The sequence below is a fragment of the Cenococcum geophilum genome (genome assembly GCF_001692895.1).
Source record: "Cenococcum geophilum 1.58 unplaced genomic scaffold K441scaffold_1, whole genome shotgun sequence".
NCBI lineage: Eukaryota > Fungi > Ascomycota > Dothideomycetes > Gloniales > Gloniaceae > Cenococcum > Cenococcum geophilum.
The window spans coordinates 1,287,961-1,313,426 of NW_027137559.1; the positions used below are offsets into that span (position 1 = coordinate 1,287,961).

At 41.4% G+C, this 25,466-nt stretch overlaps 5 protein-coding genes across 5 annotated transcripts; 2 read left to right on the top strand and 3 right to left on the bottom strand.

Annotated features, from left to right (window-relative positions):
• Positions 1-16,295: 16,295 nt before the first annotated feature.
• K441DRAFT_683316 (putative maleylacetate reductase) lies at positions 16,296-17,510 on the top strand (the record flags this gene model as incomplete). Its single annotated transcript, XM_067651678.1, has 4 exons — positions 16,296-16,372; positions 16,411-16,472; positions 16,523-16,819; positions 16,963-17,510. 4 exons carry the CDS (start codon positions 16,296-16,298, stop codon positions 17,508-17,510), a joined length of 984 nt encoding a protein of 327 aa, XP_067510236.1.
• Positions 17,511-17,604: 94 nt separating this feature from the next.
• K441DRAFT_1957 (uncharacterized protein) lies at positions 17,605-18,076 on the bottom strand. The gene has a single exon (XM_067640455.1). It carries the CDS (start codon positions 17,939-17,941, stop codon positions 17,699-17,701), a length of 243 nt encoding a protein of 80 aa, XP_067510237.1. The 5' UTR covers positions 17,942-18,076; the 3' UTR covers positions 17,605-17,698.
• K441DRAFT_650184 (uncharacterized protein) lies at positions 17,753-19,114 on the bottom strand. Its single transcript, XM_067646995.1, has one exon. The coding sequence runs from the start codon at positions 18,809-18,811 to the stop codon at positions 18,212-18,214; it is 600 nt and encodes a 199-aa protein (XP_067510238.1). The 5' UTR covers positions 18,812-19,114; the 3' UTR covers positions 17,753-18,211.
• A 595-nt stretch (positions 19,115-19,709) lies between these two features.
• On the bottom strand, positions 19,710-20,386 carry K441DRAFT_532984 (uncharacterized protein; the record flags this gene model as incomplete). The annotated part of the gene is made up of 2 exons (XM_067642258.1): positions 19,710-19,859; positions 19,919-20,386. 2 exons carry the CDS (start codon positions 20,384-20,386, stop codon positions 19,710-19,712), a joined length of 618 nt encoding a protein of 205 aa, XP_067510239.1.
• A 1,446-nt stretch (positions 20,387-21,832) lies between these two features.
• Positions 21,833-25,258, top strand: K441DRAFT_599637 (uncharacterized protein). The gene is made up of 3 exons (XM_067645155.1): positions 21,833-22,817; positions 22,872-24,381; positions 24,428-25,258. The coding sequence occupies exons 1-3, from the start codon at positions 22,215-22,217 to the stop codon at positions 25,087-25,089; spliced, it is 2,775 nt and encodes a 924-aa protein (XP_067510240.1). The 5' UTR covers positions 21,833-22,214; the 3' UTR covers positions 25,090-25,258.
• Positions 25,259-25,466: the final 208 nt, after the last annotated feature.

A 25,466-nucleotide genomic window follows, 5' to 3' on the forward strand; every position in this document is an offset into this window, starting at 1 on the left:
AACCTAGGCCCTCCTACCCCGTCTATTATAGAACGAGTAGCTATAATATAGAAGGCAATAGCCGAAATAGTCAAATTACGGGCCAAATAAGTAGTTAATAGCGCCCTATATTACCGTAACGGACCAGATATAACCTTAGTTTATAACCTCCCGCTTAATTCTAAAGTCCTTATATAGCGTAAAAGCGGCAATTAAACGGGACCTTACTATTTACTAGCCGTAGAAAACGAAATATACTATATATAACTCCCTAGTAAACCGACTAGCTTTAGGAGCACGTCCGTAAAACCCTACTTTCGGCCCAAAAACACCTATAATATTAAGCTAGATGAACTAGAAGTAACTACTAAACCAGATAAACCAGAAGCGACTGCCGAATTAGATAAACTAGAAGCACCCTTACCTACCCTAAAAGTCCCCTAGAAACCCACTAAACCTACTAANCCTGCCGTAAAGCGTGGCTAAGGACGCCCCCAAAAGCACCGTATAATTAAGAACCCCGTAATAGAGAATTACCTAACCTCCGTAGGAATATCCGTAAGGCAATCTCCACCTACAGATATATCAGTTCTAGTATAGGAAACCCCATTTATAGACTTACGACATAAAGAGATTAACAGACTACTTAAAAAGGGTATCTTTACAATTATAACGAAGAGAGACGTTCCGCAAGGCGTCCGTATATTTAACTTACACTTTATTAATAAAATTAAGCACCCTAGTACTAATAAAGCTTTTAAAAAATTAAGGCTTGTTATATAAGCCTATAACGACTAAAGAAAGGACTTAATCCTTATATAATCGCCTATAATTTAATAAGGCAGTTAACGGATTATACTTATATTTACGCCTAGACTATAGCAAACTAAATCCATAGCCCTCTACTTACGGGATATCTCGCAAGCCTATATGCAATCTAATACCTACCTAAGTAGGGACATCTTTATATAACTACCCCGCGAGCTTAACCTATAACTAGGAACAATTTTACAGGTCATAAAACCTCTTTATAGGGTACTAGAAGCTAAAAACCATTAGTTTAAAATATACTACCAGCACCACGTTAGTAAACTTAAAATGGAATAGTTAACCTACAACCCCTACCTCCTATACAGCCCATTAAACGGCCTTGGTATTATTAGACTCTAAATAAACAATACCCTATTCCTAATAGACTAGACCTTTACAGACGCTAAAGAAACTAAACTATAAAAGGCTAAGTTCTTAGTAAAGCCGTAAGAGTAGTTAATTAAGCAAAATCCAATTAAGTTTAATAGAGGCCTAATTATATAAAAGGGTAACCTAATTAAGCTAACTTAGGAACGCCAAGCTTAAAACCTAAAGCCTATTATAGTAAAGCCTACGGACCTTACTAGCTCCTATAGAGAGACCTATAAGACTATAAATATAAAGGACTAATACGTTATACAGCGTGTAAAAGGCGCCTATATTGCCACAGTCTGTTAACCCAAATCTGCCTACGATTTATCCTTTACGGCCTAGGCAGTAGATCCGCAAGAAGAAAATATTAAGCAGCTTAATAAGCGCATTTAGTGGCAAATTAATAATGCAGTAAGGGGACTTACTTTTATACCACTAGACCTAAGTTCCCTTAGCTTACTGGCATTTATAAACGCCTTCTTTGCCAATAACAGGGACCTATTATCGCAAATTGGCTTTGTAATCATACTTATGGACCATAATTAGGACGTAAATATACTGTATTGGTCTTTAATTAAGTATAAACAAGTAACCCGCAGTATACTAGCTTCCAAACTATATGCACTAGCTTATGGTTTTAATATAGAAGCCGCAATCAAATTAACGGTCTAAAAGATTTTACAACTAGAGCAGTTACCCCTGGTTTTGTGCACCAATTTAAAGTCCCTCTACGACTGCCTAGTTAAACTAGGTACGACACAAGAGAAGAAGCTTATAGTCGACCTAATATGCTTACGTCAGGCCTACAAACAACGTAAAATTGCGGAGGTTAAATAAATCAACGGCGGAAATAACCTAGTAGACGCTATAACTAAGGTAAAGCCGTATTAAGCCCTTAAAACCCTAATTAACACAAATAAGCTTAACCTAAAAGTTATAAAATGGGTGAAACGAGACTAACGGGGCATCTACGGTACGTCTACGGCCCGTTGGAAGGCCGTACGGCTTATACGGCCTATTATTCTGCCACGGTAGTTAAATTAACCAATTACGATTTTCCATCCCCGGGATAGAAAATCGCCATTGGCTCGCTTAGCACTAGCGCCTTAGCGGCCCTCAAGATCTGACTTATAACTAGCTCGGAGCACCGTTTAAAAGGCAGCCTAGAAGGCACCTTAGGGGGGGGGGATTTCCTATATACTTCCTTTGCATCTTATAGTTCTATTTCTTATATATTTTCCTTTATATTTTATAGTTTTATTAAAGCAATTACGGAGGCTGTATATAGGTGGTTTCATTTTTCAAGTACCGCTAGTATATAATTACAGCACCTGTCATACTAACCGCGTGCCTACGCGTTCGGTACGCCAGGTACGCGTTTACGCGTTTAGTGCACCAACCACTCGCTTACGCGTCTGGTGCACTTATAAAGCACTAACTAATTAGGGGGAGGACCTATTAGTATATAGACTACGTAGTCTGCTTTATATAATCGATAGTTACTATCATCTAAAAGAGCATACGATACTATACGTATTTCGTGCCCCTAGATCTAACTTACTCGTGCCATTAAATTGGTACAAACAAAAAGGCTATAACCTATTAAAACACCAGAGAGACTATAGGAAGTTATATTATAGGACTTTATTATTAAGTTATTAAGGTTAAGAGACCCTATTACCGGATAAGATTATAATATAATCTTAGTAATAGTAGATAAGCTTATAAAGTAGGGATACTTTATAGTATATATAGAAGAAATCTCAGCGGAAGATATTGCTAGAATCTATATTAAGGAAGTATTTATAAGATATAGAGTACTAAGTAAGATTATATTAGACAGAGATCTAAGATTTATAGCAGTATTTTAGGAGGTATTCTTAGCAGAGTAAGGAGTTAGAGTAGTAACTTCCACTATATATTATCCGCAGATAGACGGTTAAATGGAAAGACTAAATTAAATACTAGAATAGTATCTAAGACATTATATTAATTATATGCAGAACAATTATATATTATTATTACTAGTTATATAATTTATATACAATGCAATACCTTAAAAAGGAATAGGCATATTACTATTTAAGGTAAACTATAGATATAAGCTAAGAATATTATTATTACTATAACAAGCGAAGAAGATAAGTAGTATAGTAAAAGAAAGAATAAAGACGTTAATAAATCTTTATGTAAACCTTATAGAATTAGCGAAAAAGGTATAAGAAAGAATAAAAAGGTACTATAATACTAAGAGATCTAAGGGACTAGATCTTAAGGAGGGAGATAAAGTGTAGCTACTATACAAAAATTTTAAGAGTCGACGACTAAGTAAGAAGTTAGATTATGTTAGACTAGGACCTTTCGAAATTATATAAAGGATTTCACTGGTTATATTTAAGTTAGACTTACTAGCTAAAATAAAGATCTACCCTATATAGTATATTATAATACTAGAACCGGTATATAGGAATATTAAGGCACTAGTTTATAAAGCAGATATATATAGAGGATAAAAAGAAAACAAATAGTAAGTTTTAAAGATTATTAGTTATAAGGATATTAACAATAAAATATAGTATAAGGTTAAGTAGATAGGCTATAATAAGACTACCTAAGAACTACTAGAGAATTTAAAAAACGCTATAAGGAAGGTATAGAAGTATTAAAAGAGATTAGGTTAGGTAGTATTAATAAAAAAGGATCGCTAAAGAATAAGTCACCTAAGGGGGACCTAAAAAGAGTAGTTGCCGAACTACTTAGATCTATTTCCTTTTTAGTTAGAGAAGAATCTATTCTTTTATTACTAAGTTCCTATAAACCCTATTCTATAAGTTTCTACTCCTTAAAATAAACCTTCTTATAAACCTTCTTAAGACGGAGTAAATGAGTAGATACTATAATATAAGTATTTAGGGCCTTCTATTCTGTATCCTAAGAACGTTTTAATTTAGTAAGGGCTTAAGACAGTTTACTATCTAGCCGCGTAGTAGTAGATTAAATATAAGACCTTAAAACAAATTAATTAGGGAACTAGATAACTATTAAGAGTAATAGGTCGCGTATATTTAGTATTAAAGGTAGAGCGAACGTTATAGGACGAATAAATATTTGCTTTAGTGTACTTTAAGTAAAAAGACGGTTGTTATGAAGATAGGTTCGCTAATATAACGTAGACTAACCCCTCTTTTAAATAACGAGAATATAGAGACGGTATAATCTTACTAAGAAATAATATCGCAGCAATAGTATAAGCACGACGTTAGGCGTATAAAGAAGAAATTGCTTTAGGTATAATAAGCAATAATATTAACTAAATTAATTAGATAGATATTATACCTCTAATAAGCGACTTAAAGATATTTAGGATCTTTAAGGACAAAGATAAAGAGGAGGAAGATAGTATTACGGACGCTTTAAGTACAATATTATAACTACTTAGAGAAGAGTTAGAAGAAGCTAGTTAGTTAATTTAAATACGGTTTAGAATAGAACCGGTAGAACTATATAATAAGAAATAGTAACTAAGGTTATATAACGTGCTATATATTAAATAAGAGGGATAGGAGGAACTTACGTACCTTATATATAAGACATACATTATATATAAGAAGGATTTCTTAGGAGTATAGTTGTGTATTTAAAGGACTATAGTCCCTACCTAGATAGTTCCTTCCTTATAGTAATTCTTAGAATATAATTAAAGTTAATCTATTAGGTAACCACTCTACCAGTTATTATTATGTTATTAACTTTAACTTATATCACCTATATACCTAGCCTATTAACAAGCCTATTGTAGTTCCTACTACAAGGTTCCGTTACAGAAGGGAATATTATACTGCCTTTATTTATTAACGCGGAGGTAAACTTATAAGATAGTTATAATAGATAGCCCTAACTAGCTTAGTGGGAGCTCTTGCTATACCTAGCCCAAAAAGACCAAAAACAACCAAAAGAACCCTGAAAAACACCCAGAGAATCCCCCTGAGATGTATGCATCGCAGGGGAGACACACGTCAAACGACGGTGGTTCGCACTCGCGCGCGCCCACTAGAACCACGCCTAGCAATAGCCCTCCATAATAAAAACGGGCGAATACCACACCATAAAATGGAAAGACCTCTATTAAGAAGGCATCTGATAAAATATAAAGCCTATTAGACGCGTCTAGTATCCGTAGTTATAGGGGAATAACCGTTAGCTATAATAAACTAATATAGCTAGTAGAATGGCTCCGCCAATCCAGCGTACCTTAGGCGCCCCTCTAGTAAACCCTTAACTAAATCCTCTAACGGCTAAGCAAAATCAAAAATAAATAAAACCTCTCCCTACTAGCGAACCGCACCTAGGCCGCTATAGCTACGCCTTTATAGCATAGGGAGCCTACCCCCCTAAAGATAATATCTGGATATATAATTATAATATAACCAAATATAGAGAAAGCAGAGGGGCTTAGGGGACAATTAGAAACAGAAGTCCTTATAAAAATTCGCAAAAAGGTCCATAACGCCGTCGTAGTCTAACACCTTAGGAGCGAAGATATTAGAGTTACCCTAAGGGACTAATAGGTAAAGGAACGAGCTATAAGGGTAGGGGATAGGCTAGGAGAACGTATTAGTATAAAAGTACTTTATGAAGATTACCCAGTCGAAGTCCTAGCGGTTCCCCTAAGCCTTAGGGTAGAAAAGGGACACTAGGCGGATAATACGGCAACTATATATAAGATAGTAAAATAAACGGAACGCCTTATACTAGGACTTAAGATTACCTAAATCTAATAGCTTTAATAGGAAAATGCAAACTAAGTATATAATAAGAATAATAAAAGAATATAAGGGTCGCTAGAGACTTGCTAGGGAGATACTGGTCGAACGCATGGCTCCCTTATTATCAGCACACATATACTAGAAATATAAAAACTCCTTATCTAAAAAGGTATTATTATAAATGGCCTTATATACAACGCAAAGCTCTATAACTATAAACTCCGCCTAGAATAATACTACCGCTGCGCATAATAGGGACACACTTAATCCACATGCGCAGCACAGGTGTGCTGCGGCCACTGTGTAGGCCCCTATAATATAAGAAACTACTTAAATTAAGACTAAATAAAATGCGTAAACTGCTACTAAAGCACATATAAGGCGTGGGAGAGAAGAGACTGCATTAAATATAGAAGATAAAAGGTAAGGGCTTAATAGCTACGGGAATAACTGCACGCTAGGTTATATAAATAGAAACAATAGGTAATAAGCTAGGGGGGCGCAGGTGCCTTTCTAGCATTTCCTACCTTTAACACTAGGGGGCTAGGCTAGCCATCCCAAGCCTTAATGGGCTAGAAGCGTCGCCGCGTGATATTACCAGACTATATAGGGATATAAGGGTCACAGGGGATATAAGGGAGAGGACGCCCTATAGGAAGACTATTATGGATAGCTATAGCAAGCTTAAGACCAGGACAATTAAGAATTAGACTTAACGCGGCAAATATAATATTTATAGCCGACTCTTAAAGGGCATATAGCTAACTAGCAAAAACAGGGGAGAAACCGAAGATAATAATAGATTTAGATATAGAAGCGCTACTAGGAACATAAGACATGGGAATAAAAAGCTCTATATAAAATAAGTAGTAACTAGGATGCAGACACAAGAGATAGAAGCTCTAAATGTCCTAAAGAAAGTGGAAATAGAGGAAGTAAGGAACAAAGAAGAGGTGAAGGACCCCCGTTAGGGGTCCGCTACCTATCCATTATATAGTATAACTGCGGTAACACAAACTACCGTCTTATAAGGCCCTTGCTAAATAGCTTAGACCTAGAGAAATACTACATCCTTGCTATATAAGAGCCGTATTATAATACCTATATATAATTAACATACTGCCCCTAAGGATTCCAGCTCCTATATAAACCAAAAGCAGCCATATGTGTGTGCTTTATAATTAGCAAGGCTATCAGCCTATCCTTATAGTTATGGCAGGCAGTTAACCTAGATATTATAGTTATAATAATCTAGATATATAGGGGACCGGTTTAGATTATTAATATATATAACCCTAGGGTCGAAGGGGTCCCATAAATAGAGAATATTATATTGGTAATAAGCTTACTAGAAACCGAAGATATAGAGTTTATCCTATTAGGAGATATAAACCTCTACCACCCGCGGTAGGGGGGTATCTATATTGCTGCCGAATAACAGGTAGAGTGCCTACTAAAAGCTATAGACACTTAGGGCCTTAAGCTAGCCACCCCCCTAGGAGCAATTATATAGCAATAAGGCACCGCTAGAAGTATAATTGACCTTACATTTATGGACGAAGGCCTATACCAGAGACTTAAAAGGTGCAACCCCAAAGAAGAATAGGCACTCGCTTTAGACCATATCCCTATCTAAATACAGCTAGATCTAGATATTAAGGCATAATTAAATAGCAAAAGATATATAATAAGAAAGCTTAAGACAGACAGCTTCCTTAATACAGTTAAACAACAACTTTAAGACCTAGAAGAAATCCACCCAATACCAAATAAGCGAGGCTTAGTGGCTACCCCTAAGGAAATCAACTAAAGGCTAGAAAGGATCTAGGCAGTAATTAAAAATGGGTTAGAAGAGCACTACCTAGTCTTAAAAGCGGGCCCCTATACGCGACACGCATAGTCCGCATAATGCGCGGTTCTTATTACCAGCCAACAACGAGTAAGAAGAAAATATATAAGCAGCCATAATCCTAAAGACGAGAGATATTATAAAGACACAAGAAACCAGCTAAAGAATACCCTAAAAAAAGAAGTAAGGAATAGCTGGAGACGGTTTATAAATAAACATACTACTAACCTAAGCCTCCCCCATAATAAAGGTCTTTGAGGATAGTAAAATAGGCAAAGAGAAAGGCAGGACGTCTAGTAGAAGACCCACACCTTCCGCCCCTGTAAAGACTAGGTAAATTACTAGCCATAAGCAACAATAATAAGAAGGCAAAAATCCTTATAAAAAGATTTTTCCCCTAACCAGCTTTAGTAGACCTTAGCGATATTATAGGCGAAGCACTAGTGACTTGCCTAAGGGTTAACAGTAATATAACAACCAAAGAAATGGCCAGAACTATTAGCCGCCTTTTAAATAATATAGTACTAGGACTAAATAGGATCCTAAATAAAGCCCTAAAGACCTATGGACCATTAATAGCACCTTAGCTTGCGGATATAGCTAGAGTATACTTTATAATAGGCTACTACCTAAGACTCGGAAGAGCTATAATAACGTTTATCCTATATAAAGAAGGTAAAGCAGACTACTTATTTCTAGGGAGCTACCGCCCTATTGCCTTAGAGAATACCCTTAGTAAGATCTTAGAAAGGGTAATAGCGGACTATATAGCAGATACGGTAGAGGAACACACCCTACTACTACAAAGCTAAATAGGGGCAAGAAAGAACCGCTTAATACTATCAGTACTTACGCTACTCGCTACTACTATTAAATCAGCATGGGCGATGCGAAGGGACTTTATAGTATTAATGCTCAGCCTAGATATTAGTGGCGCCTACGACAATATACCCTATAAGCGTCTCCTATACATCCTTAAAGCAAAAGGCTTCCCAGAATGGATTATATAATTTGTTTAAGGGTTTATAGGCTAAAAAGAAATATCGCTAGTCTTTAGCGGATACTAAAGCCCCCCTATTACAGTTGTAACAGGAATACTATAAGGATTACCCCTCTCGCCTATACTTTTCCTTTTCTTTATAAGCAACCTACTTAACTCCTTTAAGGAAGGGGCGACCTAGGGGATAGGCTTTGTTAATAATATAAACCTAATTATATACGGGCCAATAGCCGCAAAGAATTACAGAACGCTAGAGAAAGCTTATAATACCTATATAGAATGGGCAAGACGATATAGAGTCTAATTCTTACTAGAGAAGTACCAGCTAATCCATTTTATAAGAAAACGTAACTAATCTATAGATCTCTAGTATATAATTCGTATTTAAGGCTTTAGGGGTTAGCCAGTTTAGGGCCTAAGAGTATTAGGAGTATAGGTAGACAGTAAGCTCCGGTAGAGCGTATATGCGGCCTAAGCGGCCCGTAAGGGCTAAGTATAGTATATCGCATTATCTAGGATCGTCAATTCTATATAAGGCCCATGCTTCTAGAGGTCACGCCTACTATATATAGTAGTTATCCGGCCAACCATGACGTATAGGTCCAGTATTTGGGCCATTGGAGAATCTAAGAAAGGCCCCCCTAAATCGCTCCTTAAACCACTCTAAAAGGTCTAAACAGCCTACCTTTAGAGTATAATAGGCGGATATAAGCGAACGGCTACAGCACTGCTTAAGAAGGAAGCTAATATTCCCCCCCTATAACTATATATTAAAGCCGCTGCAATATAAAGGGCGTAAAAGNAACGTAANTNTAATNTTATAAAGTATATTAAGANACNCCTAAATAAACTATNGAGGGACCNTANGGCGCCTTATAGGAGAATAAACTAATAACCCTAAAGTAGGGAAGATATATTGGAGAAACAGGTAAAGAAAGTAGAAGAAGAATAGTGCTGCTTTAGGGCCTAGGCCCATATAGAGGAGGAAGGGAGACGCGTAAGAGGCCAGTAAGGACAACAGTAAGAGAGAGAAAAGAGCTAAAGTAAAGCATAAAAGAATACTAGGAAACTAACTACCGCAATAAAATACTAGCTAGACCAATACTGGAGAGGTGTATGGGAGTTAAAGATATAGAGATTAACTAAGGTAAGAAGAACCTAAGTAGTAGCATAGTTAACGCTATAGGGGGTAAATACTCTAGGGCTCTAAGAAGGCCTAATAAAGGCAGAAAATATAATGGTAACACTCTTAAGAACAGGAGTAATAGGACTAAAAGACTGGCTCTACTAGGTAGGTATCTTAGTAGGTAGCCTAAGATGTAAATATAGCTGGCTAAGATAGACACTAAAGTATATAATACTGCTATGCCCCTTACGTACTAACTAAAAAGTAATGCTCTTAGCAGCTAGCATAGAGAACTATAAGACACTGCTCTTAATATAAAAAGGCCTTAAGGCGGTTACCTAGTAGCTTATTAGCTAAAATGTACTAAACCAGTTCCGGGTTGCAAAGGAAATGGTAATAAAAGGTAGGGGGGCGAGCAACGGGTGCCCCCTAATGACTCTATAGCAGTAGAGTAAAGTTTATAATACTAGCGCGTCCGTAAGCTTATTACGGCAGCAGTGGTTCCTAAGAAGGTCAAAAAGTAAGGTAGTAGAAGCACTACAGGTAACTCGCAGGCGCTTTATAGGCGCCCCGCAGGCGAGTCCTAAAAGGTAGGGAGATAGATTATGGGGTTTTCTTAAATAGAGTTTTCTCCCCATATGTATATAAGGAGTAGTCCGTATAGGCCCAATAGGGATCCGAATCGGACGTTAAGCAATAAATTATTATTATTAATAGATAGCCCTATTTATCCGTTATAACCGTAAATAGGGATTGGTTTAGGCAGTTCTTTAAGAGGTATATTTAAAAAGTTAGCTAGTTTTATAGCGCACTTCATATTAATTAAGGTAAAGGCATTTACTTCTAAGTTAACTAAAGTAAAGGTTAAAACTTAGTATCTATTATAAAATAAAGTATAAGGGATAGTGTAGCTTTTTCTACTAATTAGCCGGCCTAGATTAATATGTAATATATTAATCCCTTTTAACCCTAGAGAGGAGTCTTCCTCTAAAGTTTCTCTTTTTCTGGCTTTACCCTATCCTCCTAAATTAATAGGACCTCGTTTATCTTTACCTTTATTAGGCAGTTTCTTATAAGGTAGCCTATTTAACCGTATAAAAAGTAAACTCCTTAATCGCTAAGGGCCTATATATAGGGGTCGCTATATATAGGCTAGGTGTATACTAAGCCCGCAGTAGGGGTAGCTGCGCGGCTAGCTGCTAGGTTAACTATAGAAGTTGCTAATTATACTAGGGCACTATAGGCTATATTTGTAGTACTTACGGCCTAGTTTATAAGGTTTTTAATTTTTAGCTAATTAATACGTGCCTTAATTTAATAGAGGCCTTAGTTAATAGCTAGGTAATAATCTATAAGTTCCTTTAATATCTATGCCGTAGTATAAGCTAGTAATACGGCCCGCTATAGGTTTAGGGTAAGCTTATTAAAGAGGTCTAGTAGTAGGTCTTTTTAGGGAATCTAGGCCTATTTAGCTAGGTATAGGAAGCGGGTTTAGAAGGCTAAAAAGGTCTCCGTTGTTTTTATATTTAGGCTTTTATAGCTAAGGTAGGCGTTTTATACTTTAAAAGGGTCTTTATAAATAAAAGATAAGTATTTAATTATTTCTTTTTTAGAGATAAAGGGGTCTACTAAGTCTTTAGTATATCGTAGGTGTAAATACGTCTAGGCGTCTCCGCTAGTACAGCTAAAGATATATACTATTTTGGCTCGGGCGTTAGGGAAGTAGTTTATATTAACTTTAAGCTTATCCTATAATTAAAGCTTCTAATTATTAAATATAGGGTTAGTTCCATCTATAAGTAGTAGGGGGTCCGCGACCTTTACCGACCGTCTTAGTGCTATATTAGCCTTAGTAGGTCTACTAAGGCGCTAAGATAGGGCCTAAAGGACTATAGCAAGTCTTTAGTTATCTAATAATGACTTATTATTAGATATAGGGGTATCTCTAGCTTTAAGCAGCTCTCGCAGTCGTTTAATTTCGGCATTGGCAGCCGCAAGCTCCGCCTGGGGGGTTAAAACGTTAATTGTTTCTTTATCTGAAGTATTTAAGGGTCCTGCAGCTGCTTTACCTGCTGCTGTGGTTCGTAGCATAGTGGTAGGGGTGTTGGGTAATTCTGGGTAATTTCTTCAGGGGTTCTGGTCTGTGCGTGTCTTATGGGTCCTTCCTTAGGGTTCTGTTCTTTTCTTTTGGGTCCTGTCCTTATGGTCCTGGTGATATCCTTGGGGTCCTGTTCTGTGTTCTTGTCCTGTTTGTAGTCTTGTAGATATATTTAAGTTCCTTCTCAGGAAGAAAGAGTAGGGAGAGCTTTAGATAATGTTAGCGACTCAGTCAATCGAGGCATGGGCACGGCAAAGGGGACGCGCAAGCCTGTACGATTGGATTGTCATAAACGAGAATCTAAAGCTAGGGAAAGGAAAGGAGAAGAAGGGCAGCGCCGTTTGATGTTTTATAGGATCTTCGCGTCACGTGACCGCAATATGCGGCAATCTGTAGCAACTTGCCGGTGCGAGGTTCTGCCAGTGCCGTAACAATAATATATAATTTTAACATGATTAGGAATAGTAAAGCCATTTAAGTAGTATATTAATATCTTAAGCCTTATATTACACTCCTTTACAATTATTATAGGCTTATTCTTCTTGCCCGTGCTTACGCTTTTACCCTACAAGCGCCAAAACCAACAGCAATAGAGGTTATCGCGTCGTCCTTTATTAATCTTTCCTATCTTTATACGCAACTAAAAGTTATCTATATACGGCCAGAGAGTTTAAAAGCGGTCCTAATTAAACTCTATATCCTAGCTAAGAAGGAAGAAGGCTAATCGCCATTATTCAATAAAGGGGGGGTTATTTAGGAGCAGATGGGTGACGGCAGCAGCGTCGGCAGGAAGGTCGGCAGGAGGGTCAACAGGAAGGCTTTATTTGGGTAATAAGGACGACATAGTGGCGGAAGACAAACTACACCAAGATTTCAATTAATATAGACATTTAGGCGAGGACTTTGGCTTCAAAAATTACCGGCGACGATAGTGTATGGTGCTGGCAGAGGGTGATGTTTTAATAGACGCGTTCCCCGTTGTTAACTATGGCGCGCTTATAGTAAATATCGGGGAACGGTTTCTTGTGGGCACCGACGTTGGCCTGCGCGCGCATTAACGTGTTTTATCAGTCATCCGGTAATATCAGTCATCCGGTAACTCCAAAAACTACCAAAAATTGGAAAAACTGCACCTTGATATCTCGACAACGACTTTATAATAAATTCTAAAATTTTATAATTAGCCTTTTATACCTATTTTAAACCTTTTATTAGATTTAAAAAGTAATCTATTAAATAGCTCTAGAGATATCGCAATTTGGCTTAAAATTGGGGGCTAAAACCTAATATCTTAATAACGGCTAGGCTTATTACACTAGAATTTTATTAAAAGTCTTAATATAGGTACGAAAGGCTAATTATAAAATTTCAGAATTTATTATAAAGTCGTTGTCGAGATATCAAGGTGCAGTTTTTCGTGGTTATAGGTCGGCTAGGCCACGCTAAAAGGTCGGCCTACCATAAGCGCTAATGCACAATCCCTGTACGGGGCAGCCCCAGCTCAAAATANAAAGTCGTATGGTCAACCGAGCCCAAATCGCTTATTCTACCACACAACTTACCTCCTAATTAAAATTAATTATTATAAGTAACTAGTTATAATATATTTAGAACGTATTTAGAATATATTTAGAATATATTTAGAACGCATTTAGAATATATTTAATATATATTCTAATTTAAATAATTTTTTTTTGCCTATAAAATAGTATCTTAGAGTTAAATATAGCTATAAAATTTAATTAAGTTTCTAATATATTTTAATCTAATTTTAGGTACTTTTTAATTTAGTTTTAAATTTAGAACGTATTTAGAATATATTTAATATATATTCTAATTTAAATAATTTTTTTTTGCCTATAAAATAGTATCTTAGAGTTAAATATAGCTATAAAATTTAATTAAGTTTCTAATATATTTTAATCTAATTTTAGGTACTTTTTAATTTAGTTTTAAATATATATAATCTAAAGTTCATTTATTATATTTTTAACTAAGAATTATTTAAGCTCTTTAGGTACTAAATAAAAGTTATATTTATTATATTTATTTAAAAAGTATATATAAATAAGTTTATAATATTTAAATATAATATAAATTAGCTAAATATATATTCCTAAGCTAATAATATTAGTTCTTTAAATATAAAGGGTAAAAAATAAAAATTTATAAATACCCTTAAATTTTTTTTATTTTTAAAAGATATAAGGTCTAATATAAAGTAAGTAAATAGTATAGTTATAAGTCGGCTAAACTATATTAAAAGGTTAGTTTACTATAAGCGCTAATATATAATCCCTATATAGGGTAGCCTTAACTTAAAATATAAAGTTATATAGTTAACTAAGCCTAAATTACTTATCCTACTATATAACTTACCTCTTAATTAAAATTAATTATTATAAATAACTAGCTAGAATATATTTAGAATATGTTTAGAATATGTTTAGAATATATTCTAAATATATTCTAATTTAAAATACTTCCTTTTAGTAATAATTAAAATAAAAAATTTAAGCTATAAAATAGTATATTAGAGTTAAATATAGCTATAAAAGTAAATTAAGTTCCTAATATATTTTAATCTAATTCTAATCTAGTTCTAATCTAGTTCTAATCTAGTTCTAATCTAGTTCTAATCTAGTTCTAATTTAGTTTTAAATATATTCTAATCTATTTTTAAATATATATAATTTAAAGTTCCTTTTATTATATTTATAATTAAGAATTATTTAAGCTCTTTAGGTACTAAATAAAAGTTATATTTATTATATTAATTTAATAAGTATAAATATATATTTTTAAGCTAATAATATTAGTTCTTTTAAATATAAAGGGTAAAAAATATTATAAATACCCTTGGAATTTATAATAGTTTTTATAAAATATAAGATCTAATATAAAGAGAGTAAATAGTTTTAATATATATATATATTATTATTATTAAAAGTAATAAAAGCTAGTATATAATAATAAATATATAAAATATATTTATATTTATATTTAAGCCTTATTTAATAATAATAATTCATTACTTAACGTCCGATTTAGATCCCTATTAGGCCTACGCGGACTACTCCTTATATATATATAGGGAGAAAACTCTATTTAAGAAAACCCTATAATCCATCTTCCTACCTTTTAAGACTCGCCTATAGGGCGCCTACGAGGCGCCTATAAGTTACCTATAGTGCTTCTACTACCTTACTTTTTAACCTTCTTAGGAACCACTGCTGCCGTAATAAGCCTATGGACGCGCTAGTATTGTAAACTTTACTCTACTGCTATAGAGTTATTAGGGGGCACCCGTTACTCACCCCCCTACCTTTTATTACCATTTCCTTTATAACCCGGAACTGGTTTAGTACATTTTAGCTAATAAGCTACTAGGTAACCGCCTTAAGGCCTTTTTGTATTAAGAGCAGTATCTTATAGTTCTCTGTGCTAGCTGCTAAGAGTATTACTTCTTAGTTAGTATATAAGGGGCATAGCAGTATTACATGCTTTAGTGTCTGTCTTGGCCAGCTATATTTATATCTTAGGATTAAGCCTTATTTATATATATAAAGATATATAGTTTTTAGTTATAATAAAGTAGCTTAAACTACTAAAATTATATTTAATAATAATTTTTAATATATTTTAATTATATATAGCTAGAATAGGTTTATAACTAGTTATAAATATATTCTAAACGTATTAGAAACATGTTTTAAATATATTAGAAAAAACTTATTATTTACCTTTATAGGATTTTATTTTAGTTTAAATAGGCTTTATAAATAGCTTAAACTATTAAAATTACGATAAAATAAGCTATAAATAGCTTATATAGCTCTTTAAGGTAATAATTATTATATAAAAAATATTTTTATAATAGATTTAAGATAGATATATAAGAAAAGATAGGGTGGATGGTAGGGTCAGTTTGGGAGGGGAAGGGTAGGGTTTGGTGTGGCGGGCGGAGGTTTCGCCTATCGGGCCGACCTTTTAGCGTGGTCTGGCCGACCTGTACGCACCAGTTTTTCTAATTTTTGGTGGTTTTTGGAGTTACCGGATGACTGATATTACTGGATGACTGATAAAACACGTTAGCGTGGTCGTCAGTTTACGAACTCCCATCTCCCGTCCCTAGGACCCTTTGCCCGATCCTCTGCCGTCACCATCACCCGCTCACATCACCCTCTCGACCCGTTACAAATATACCAACAACCCCACCATGGAACTCCTAGCCCATACTCGAGCCTTAACGCCTTCTACTCATCTCCCTTATTATTATCGGTACTTACCACGCAATGGAGTCGTTCGAATACAACGCCAACCCCAGCCGCGTCGTTTTCGGCAGCGGAAGTATACAAAAACTCCCCGCCGAGTCGCACGCCTGAACCTCTCTTCCCCACTGCTCCTCAGCACGCCGCAGCAAGCCCAGCGAGCGGAGCAGCTCAAATCCATCCTCAATGGCCGCGTCGCAGGTATCTTCACTGAAGCAACAATGCACACACCGACCACATTACTGACAAAGCCCTCGCCTACGCACAGGAGACAAACGCCGATAGCGTGGTGTCTATCGGCGGCGGCAGTACGATTGGGCTGGGTAAAGCCATCAGCATTCGAACGGGCCTGCCGCACATCTGCATCCCGACGACGTACGCGGGTAGTGAGATGACACCGATTCTAGGCGAGACGGCCGAGGGACGCAAGACAACGCGTAGCGATCCTAAGATTCTGCCAGGGACGGTGATATATGATGTTGGTTTGACGATGACGCTGCCGACGGGGTTAACTGCGACGAGTGGCGTGAATGCGATTGCACATGCAGGTGCGTAGAATCCCACTTCGCTCCCCTTCCCCTCACACTTCGCTCCCCTTCCCCTCACACTTCGCTCCCCTTCCCCTCACACTTCGCTCCCCTTCCCCTCACACTTCATACCACAACTCCAGGCTAATGCTCTGTCTACAAAGTCGAAGCACTCTACGCCCGTAACACGAACCCGATAGTATCCCTCCTCGCCCTCGAAGGTACCAAATCCCTCGCCTCATCCCTGCCCTCTCTCACCTCCGACCCTCATTCCGTCCCCGCTCGCACCGCCGTCCTCTATGGCGCCTGGCTCTGCGGCTCCTGTCTCGGCAGCGTCGGCATGGCACTTCACCACAAGCTGTGCCACACGCTCGGCGGGTCCTTCAACCTGCCGCACGCCGAGACCCACACCATCGTACTCCCGCATGCCTTGGCCTACAACGCGCCAGCTATCCCCGAGGTGATGTTGAAGCTGGCGGAGGTGTTACCGGAGAGCGAGGGCGATGCGGTTAAGGGGCTGAATGTGCTGCTTGGAAAGTTAGGGGTAAAGCGGGGATTGAAGGAGTTTGGAATGAAGGAGGAGGATGTGGAGAAGGCAGCGGAGATTGCGGTCAGTAACCCTTATTGGAATCCGAGAGAGGTGGAGAGTGAAAAGATTAGGGAAGTAATCAGGAGGGCGTGGGCAGGGGAGGAGGCGAGGGCGGATCTTTGAGAGCTACGGAAAGGAAACAAAAATCAGGTTGTATAGAGTATTGCTGGATTGTTCGTGCTAAGATATAGAGAGGTTGAACTGCTCGAGTTCCCCAATGCCGCGATGCGGAAAACGGATAATGTACAACTTCACATCAGCCGACTTTTCAGGTCCCTCTACTTTACTTATCTCTCACCTCTACCCATTTCTCACACCCCTCGCCAACCGACTATGGGATCCAATTCCCCCCCCCCCCCCCAACCCCCCGAATCCTGCCGACTATGTTCGCCGTCCTTCTCCGCCTGCTGTTTCGTGGCCACCTTCGCCTTCTCCTTCTCCGCCTGCCTCTCTCGCTTTGCTCGGGCTTTCTGCCGCTGCTTCTCGGCGTACTCGTCCGCTTTGTGCCGGAAGATGTTTCCGTCGTAGATGCGGCGAACGTCTTCCTTGCGCATGATGCCGTCCTCAGGCCAGAGGAGGAGGTAAGTGCCTAGCCCTGCGCAATGTCAGGACATCGACGTCTGGACCCCCCGAAAAAAACAGTGCGTGTTAAAAGGAAACAGGAAGGAAACAGCCAACAGGTCTAACGCCCAGTCTCAACTCCCGCCCTGACCGGAAACAGACGACGCCAATGACGCCTTTGAAGCGAAAAAGAAGAGAAGAGGAAGCAACTCCTACTCACACTCCAACCCCGCCGCCCACCCATAAAAACCCGCCGTGCACCGCTACCCATTCCACACGGCCCACACATCCCTTCCGCTCGGCCCGCCCTTCTTCTCCCCATCATACTCCGCAAGCACGTCCTCGAAGCTCTGCGGCCGGAACCTGCCCTCCGCGTCGTACGTCCCGCCGTCGCTGCCGTGCTTCGCCCTGTGCCGCCGGTTCACCCAGATGCGAAACAAAGGGTCCAGCAGGACCGTCAGCTGCGTCGCGCACCACAGCCCGAGGCGGATGACCAGCACGGCGAAGAGGGTGAGCGAGACAGACCAGTCGAAGTTGCGGAAGCCGCGGTAAGCAGCCGCTGGCCTGATGGCGTCAGCGCGGTGCGCGTCGAAGTAGGCCGCGCGTCGCTGTGTGACCTGCGAGACAGTGTTAGGAGAAGGGACGGCTACGAGGCTGAGGTTGAGGGGGGGGGAATCAGGACGTGCGGTCCTGTTCTGGCGGTGCGCGCTCATGCGCCGCCCACGATGCGCTGGGGTTGCGCGTGCGGTGCCGGCGTCGATGAGCGGGTCGTTCTCGCGCGGCGCGTATGGGAGACGTGACATGGTTACGGGAGCTTCAGGGATCGCGACGCTGTAGGGTTTTTCGAGCAGGTAGTCGTCCATGGCGCACCCGATAAGGCTGTAGGCTTCTTTGTCGTCTTCCTGGGATGGAGAGCCCAGCGACCTCGGCGAAGGTAGGCACTCTGGGTTAGTGAGGGGTGGGGAGTTAGGGAGAGGGAAAAAGAGGAAGTCTGAAGGTTCAGGGGACTGGGATTAGAGGATTGGAGGATTAGAGGGATGGGGATATGGAGATTCGAGGCAGGTGTTTTGAGGTTTAAATATTAGCGTTTATGAGATACGGACCGCATTCCATTTACTTAGGAGGTGGTCATTTTGACATTTGACATTTTGACAAGTGAGAACGGGTACTGATATTGGTCTAATTGTCCACAAACTATGGCCATCCTATATCTTTGAAAGGACCTGAAGCATATTCTCCATCACTTGGCAGGACAGTAGAATGTCATGAACAGACGAGAAAAGCGACCGGCATAATTTATGTAGTATCACGTCCTCGAAATAACAGCGGATGAGCTTAGGTGAGACTATTGGAATTGGGGGTATCAGAATGCGATACGAAACACATGTCCCTTTCCTGAAATGAATTGAAAAAGCTGATTGGGGCATTTAGAGAAAGCATAGGGGCTATATAATAGCTAAAAAGGACGTCTAGAAATTCTAAACGATCACAATGGGTCAAAAGTATGAGCTAATCCGATTGGAATGGGTATATCTGAACGTCGCACCAAAGCTTACAAAAATAGAGTACAAAGATATCATGACTTCGTAACTGTAACACTTGACCAATCATATCCACCCGTCGTAGCAAGTACGAGAAAATTTCGTGGTCGTGATCGTGCTCCGTACCACCCCAGTGCCCCTCAATCGAGAGCCCAAGACGAAATCCTCCCAATCCCATGGTATAACCTTTGCTCCGTTCCCATTCCCTTGTCCAACCCTCTCAAACGTAGTAGTTCCTCCGACTGCTCTGGTGTGATCGCCTTGGACTGTTGGTGCTCCTCCTCCGACTATGACGGGAAGTGTGGGTTTCACGCTTGACCACCACGCGGTCATCGTCGCGGTGATGGCGGTGGACCAGAAGAGCGAGGAACTGATGCGCTGTTAGATATTTATCCGGGAGTTTAAAATGGAGTTAGGAGTTAAACTTACGAAAGTGAAGAAAAAGAAGATGCAGTTCATAATACCGAAAGCGAAAGATGCCTTCAACATGGCGCAATTCTTGTTGACGTTCAGTGCCCACTTGTTACCAGAAATCCGTCCAATATATCCCAGAGGTCCAAGGTCGAAGTAGAAGCTACCGGCTGTGAAGTTTGAGCAGTTCTGATTCGCAATGCCACGTAGCTCATAAACGCCAGCAATGAATGCGCCGACAAAACCAAGATCAACGAGAGCGACGAACATGGCAGAGTGACGGGCACGCGCATAGGATATTACGGTTGCAAGCGCCCATGCTGCCGCGAGAACCGAAGTAATAAACAGGACCAAAATAAAATCCGGGGTGAGGGTATTAGAGGTAACATAGGCGTGGACGAAGTAAGCTAGCATACCCAAAGTCGGGATGAGGGTTATAATCTCCATAAACCGCCAGAACAAGAAGGAAAAGCCGGAGAATGACATATTGACGGCTGGAAAATTGTGGCCGGCAGGAGAAGAGTATGCGATTGTAATGTAGTTAGGGTTGGAGGTTGGAGGTTGAAGGTGATAGATCGAGGCAGTCGAAGCTGCAACGAAGGCGGGGGAGGCGTGGGTCGCAGGTTGTCGAAGAACTACGAGAGGACAGTCAGGCGTGCGACGTGTTGCAGCTAGCCTCTCCACAAGACTTGGTCAAGGATGAGGAAGCTCGAAGGCTAATAGCTTCGACTGCAGTAAGGTTTTAATTTGGCAGATGACATCTCTGTCACAGCCGGTGAAGAAACCTGGATTTATGGGTGGGGATATTGCTATAAGGCTCACACCTGGGTGGGGGGAGGGCTGGGTCGGTGGTTGGTAAACGATCGGGGAGAGGCTGGGGGGGGGGGGGGAACATTGCAATTTTAGTCTGGACGAGGAGTTCAAAAGCCAACCCATCAACTCATCAACACATCCGTCATGTAGTCATCGTGTATTCATCGCATTGCTCTTCATGATATATTTTTAAATTTATCCGAAGTTGCGGCGGTAGTGGATCAAGGTTGTCGCAGTGCTCCAGGAAATGATCTGTCGCAGAAGCTCATACGAACGCGACCCCATTATTCCTCAGACAGAAAGCTTAGAAGCAGCGGAGGCAGGATATCACTGGGATATTCTAGAACTAGGGCCAAGCTGTATGTACTTGTATCCACTGAGGAAAAAGTCATGTGCAAGTCCAAGTGTTTCCTCCGCCTGTAAAGTCGTAGCAGGAGGTCCCACTCGATTCCCTGAGCGGATCGGCTCGCTAAATGGGCCCTCGGTTCACCCGTCGCGCCTGCTACTCGTGGGAGGGTACAGCAGTAAGCTGACCTTATTTGGATGCGCCATGCATGTGAGATAACAGCTTGCGAATTAACCGCCCCTACAAGTACGAAACATCACCTTTGTCTGTAAGGTCGCACTGCGTCCTCTTTGTCGTCTAAGACAATGCTGCTTACCCCGAGCCCTGTGCTGTCCTACTAAGATCAAACCTGGTCCTAGGGGCCATGGTATTGCTGTCAACTCAGCCCTCAGACTGCCTTCTGACCTCTGCCGCTGCCAGCATGCGGCATGGTTGGCGTTGTTGGCGCTGAACCCAGACCAAACACCTTGCCAGAACGCATTGTACTCCCTCTTCTCCTAGACAGAGGTAGTAAGTCCGCTGCACGACAATGCCTGTAGTTCCTGTGCCAATAATCCTTCTCTCCTATGGCTGCGATGCGGGCACTTGCAGGTTGTCGCGACGGGCCTGCGGGGGGAGTTATGGCGAACTGAGGTGAAGACTCGCTTTTTTAATTTTAACGCGCAGGGATGCCTTATCGGAATTGGGCCAGCACGACCAGCTCCTCGTCCCTGGGCCCAGAGACTCACACACGCATCCTCGCTCCTCTACAAATTCATATCACTCAGCATCTCACCAAGTGCTGACGCCTGCCCGTCTCCCTCCTATATCCCTTCATACCCCTCCCATCGCGCCATGTAGCCTTTATTTTTCAATAAATCTAACAAGCAAGCCTTCCTCGGCAAACGCTATTTGCATGAATTGATTGTGATCCCCAGTCTACCCCAGAGTTAGCCTCAGCAGCAAATTCCCTAGCCTCGCTCGTCCGATGAGGTTCGCACTTTATCTTCGGACGTGTCACCAATAACTGCAGCCTCCAGCCCGGTCAGCCTAGCTGTTTGCGGCACTCGTCTTCCATCAGTCCCACTTCGCGTATCTTCAACAACTCCATGCCGCATTCTTCGAAAGATTGAGCAGAACATTTCCTCACTCGAGCTGAATTGCTAACCCTTCAAAATGTCTGCTCGAGGTGCTCGAAGTCGCAAGGCCGTCACAAAGGATATCGAAAAGAAGGGAAAAAAGGCTGCCGCGAAACAGTATGCAGAGTCCATTCCCAGAGCACCCACCGGCCTTAGCGATTGGGGAAGCCTGGGTTTTCGGAAAGACTCTCAGAATCCTTCGCCAACCAACCAAATAATCAATCGTACCGCTTCTCAAGCTGCCACATCAAGTACCACAAGCCTACCTCAGTCGAGAGGTAGCTCTCAAGCAACAAATGTACCTCGAAGACCCTCTCTACAAGAAACCAATTACTCAGCAGTGCCCAGGTCATTCCGTCGGCCTGCAACTTCTGCAGGTGCTTCTACTGCAGGTGCTTCTACCAATTCAACAGGTTCAGGGAAAGATAAAGCCAAATACCAAGCCAAAGGAAAAGAGACCAAAGCCCCAAGAGGCCGTGGTGGAGGTGTTCCGATTAAGAAACCCACGGATACTCCACAGATTCCTAGCCGAACGGAATCAGTTACATCCTACGCGTATTCGACTGAAAAATCATGGGCGAATTTTAGGATATGGTACGGAAACGATCATGGAATTCGACCTTACCGGGGTTTTGAATTTGTAATTTATCAAAACAGCCTATGCTTGACAAATATACACGCTGACGTTTAACAGGACGAGGACATGCAAACTGGCAGCGTCTTGGTTTTCTTCAAAGATAAACAAGATAATGACTACCAATCAATGCCACAGCTGCGTGTTCGACTTGAAGCCCTTGAAAGTTGCGGTTCTACTTGGTTGAATAATGCTCTCCGATATGGAAAAATGGATCTCTTTGAAGACGAAATGGCATCAACAATGAGCCTGGAATCCAATAGTATTACAACTCGCCATCCCAGTTTCCGTTCGAATTCAAGCCAGTTCGGAGAAGGCATGAGCTTACCGCATCGTTCACATCAGGAATATGATGACGGTAATTTTGGACCTCCGCTCAGAAGTTCATCTAGGAGTGGGTTTAATCCGGCGGGTGGTCGACGTATGTTGCAGAGCCTAGCTGAACCTCCATCGACGGGTTTTGGCGCGGAAAGTTATCAACAAACACCTTCAGTATATGAGAATGAAGAAATCCCAGCGACCCATGAGCTTTGGTTTGCAGCACCGGCACATGTTCGATCTCCCCAAGGGCAGCGGTTACATCACGTGGCGATCCGGAATTTCCTTGCGATTCTCCAAAACAAGCCGATTGTGGGAAGGGATCTTTTTGAAATGCTCTCGACTCTACAGCCAGAAGTGGAGATTATGTATGATCTTGACCACAACGAGTATTCCCAGATGAGTTCTCGAATGCGGAGTGTACAGATCATCACCCAATACCTGACTAGCCGGAAACTGGATGATGTGAGGAATAGCGTCAGACGTGCATTGGGACTCTTGGCTTGGGCGGAACAGGATGCAGTCAGGTGGCAAGAGGGATATCTCGAAGCGTTTGTTCATCTCGTTGGTATGATGAGCCCACAGATCGAAGAGTTAGAAGACTTCAGAAGGCTATCGACCGTCTCGCGTCGTAATCTAGGAATCTCAGCCAAGGCCCTGCAGTTGAAGCTTATCGAAGCAGAGGAGAAATTATCGACATTCGACTTCACGGAGATGTGGGACAGTCCCGAAGATGCAGGAGCAAATCCTATATACAAAAGCTTCGTCGCATTCCGGCAATTTCTCATCAGCTTCTACACTAGCGCCTATGGGTCATGGCCGCCTAGCTCAGGAGGACGTTGGTTGAACAACAAGCTCGTCAAAAGCCTACAAAATGACTTCGGCTCCCTATATGACTATCTGGTCAACCGAGAAGTGATCTGGGACTCGCGGGAGGAAAGACCGGGAAAGAAATGGCAAATGGCCAACATGTCGCCGTCACCCGGAGATTTCACGCCCGACACCCCCACCCTCCCTCTTACAGACATGCTCGTCAGCTTCGACAACCGCCATGGCTTACTACACATCCCGCACCCATATCCGCTCCTCCCCCGAAGTATCCAGGCCCAAAAAGCGCCGCAGAAGAAATCCTTCTTTAGTGCACTGAGAAAATCCAAAAACGACCCTAACAAAGACGCAAAGGCACACCTACAGCTCTCCATCGTCTTCAGTGACGCCACTAACATCCAGAAACTAGGCGTTTCCTTTACAGGCAAGCTTCCCCTTCTAACCCCTTGTCCCATCTAACATCATCACAGGTAACGCGCTGATCGACCACTTCGAGCGTTATGAGCTAAACGCGGATCTTAAAGGAGTCTCACCCCGTGCTGCCCGCCTCGGCCGCTGGATCCTGCTCTACGGCATCCTGCAAGTGCTCTCGCAGCTCTCGGTCGACGCCGGCGGGCTCAAGTACAAGGACGGCGTGCAGTACTTCTTGTGTGCGGACCTGAAACGCTGCCCCCCATGGGAGACAAGTATCGAGAGGCCGCTGGCCGAGGCATCACAACTCGGTAGCTGGTGCTGGCAGAGGCACTGGGATGACACCGTCCAGCGCCAGTCGCAGATGCCGGTTTCGGAGCTGGAGGGCTCGGGCGAGGTGCGTAGTGAGTTGGATGGGAGGGGGTTGGAAAGGGATATTTCACGAATTGGTGAGAAAATTGCTGGGCTAGGATGGGCAAGAGACGGTGAGCTAAGAATGAGTGAGCAGCGGCGGAGCGATTTTGAGGTGCTGAAAGGGTTTGAGTTTGGGGAGGGGAAGCGGCTTGAGAGGATGGAGGAATTCGTGGCGCAGAGAGGTGGTGGTGGTGGTGGCGAAGGCGATTTCGAGAAACCACGAGTCCCGCCGCGTAGTCCGTTGCGTACACCGAGTCGGGCGCAGGGATCGCGGATGGGTTACTTTGATGAGGGCGCGGTGATTTGATGTGAGGAATTTTGCAGGTTTGGGAAGGATGCGGATGAGGTTAGCGTGAGATACCCAGGATGGACATGGAAGGGAGTTTTTGTATAATATCGGTTAGGGATTGGCTTTGTATGACCATTTAGTGGGCTCGTGTGATAGGAAAATGAATATTGGCTGCTCTGAACTCCGGTGGATGGCTTAGTGGTGTAACTGAAGTAGCTTGGGAATTATGACTGGGAATGCTTCACTGCCTCTATTAACCTGCCAGAATATACTATGTGCTATTTAGCAGGCCCGGAGCTTCCCCCTTCAGACCCATGGATTCTCCAGCTTTCGATCATGCATTCCGGGGTGCTTCAAAACCGCAGGCTTAGAGGATATGAATTTTTAAAATCGCC

Coding starts and splice junctions, on each gene's coding strand:
- K441DRAFT_1957 (XM_067640455.1), bottom strand. CDS start 17,941: ATGCGCAAGGAAGACGTTCGCCGCATCTACGACGGAAACATCTTCCGG.
- K441DRAFT_650184 (XM_067646995.1), bottom strand. CDS start 18,811: ATGGACGACTACCTGCTCGAAAAACCCTACAGCGTCGCGATCCCTGAA.
- K441DRAFT_599637 (XM_067645155.1), top strand. CDS start 22,215: ATGTCTGCTCGAGGTGCTCGAAGTCGCAAGGCCGTCACAAAGGATATC. Junction 22,818..22,871: donor CTTACCGGGGTTTTGAATTT/GTAATTTATCAA, acceptor GACGTTTAACAG/GACGAGGACATGCAAACTGG. Junction 24,382..24,427: donor ACTAGGCGTTTCCTTTACAG/GCAAGCTTCCCC, acceptor ACATCATCACAG/GTAACGCGCTGATCGACCAC.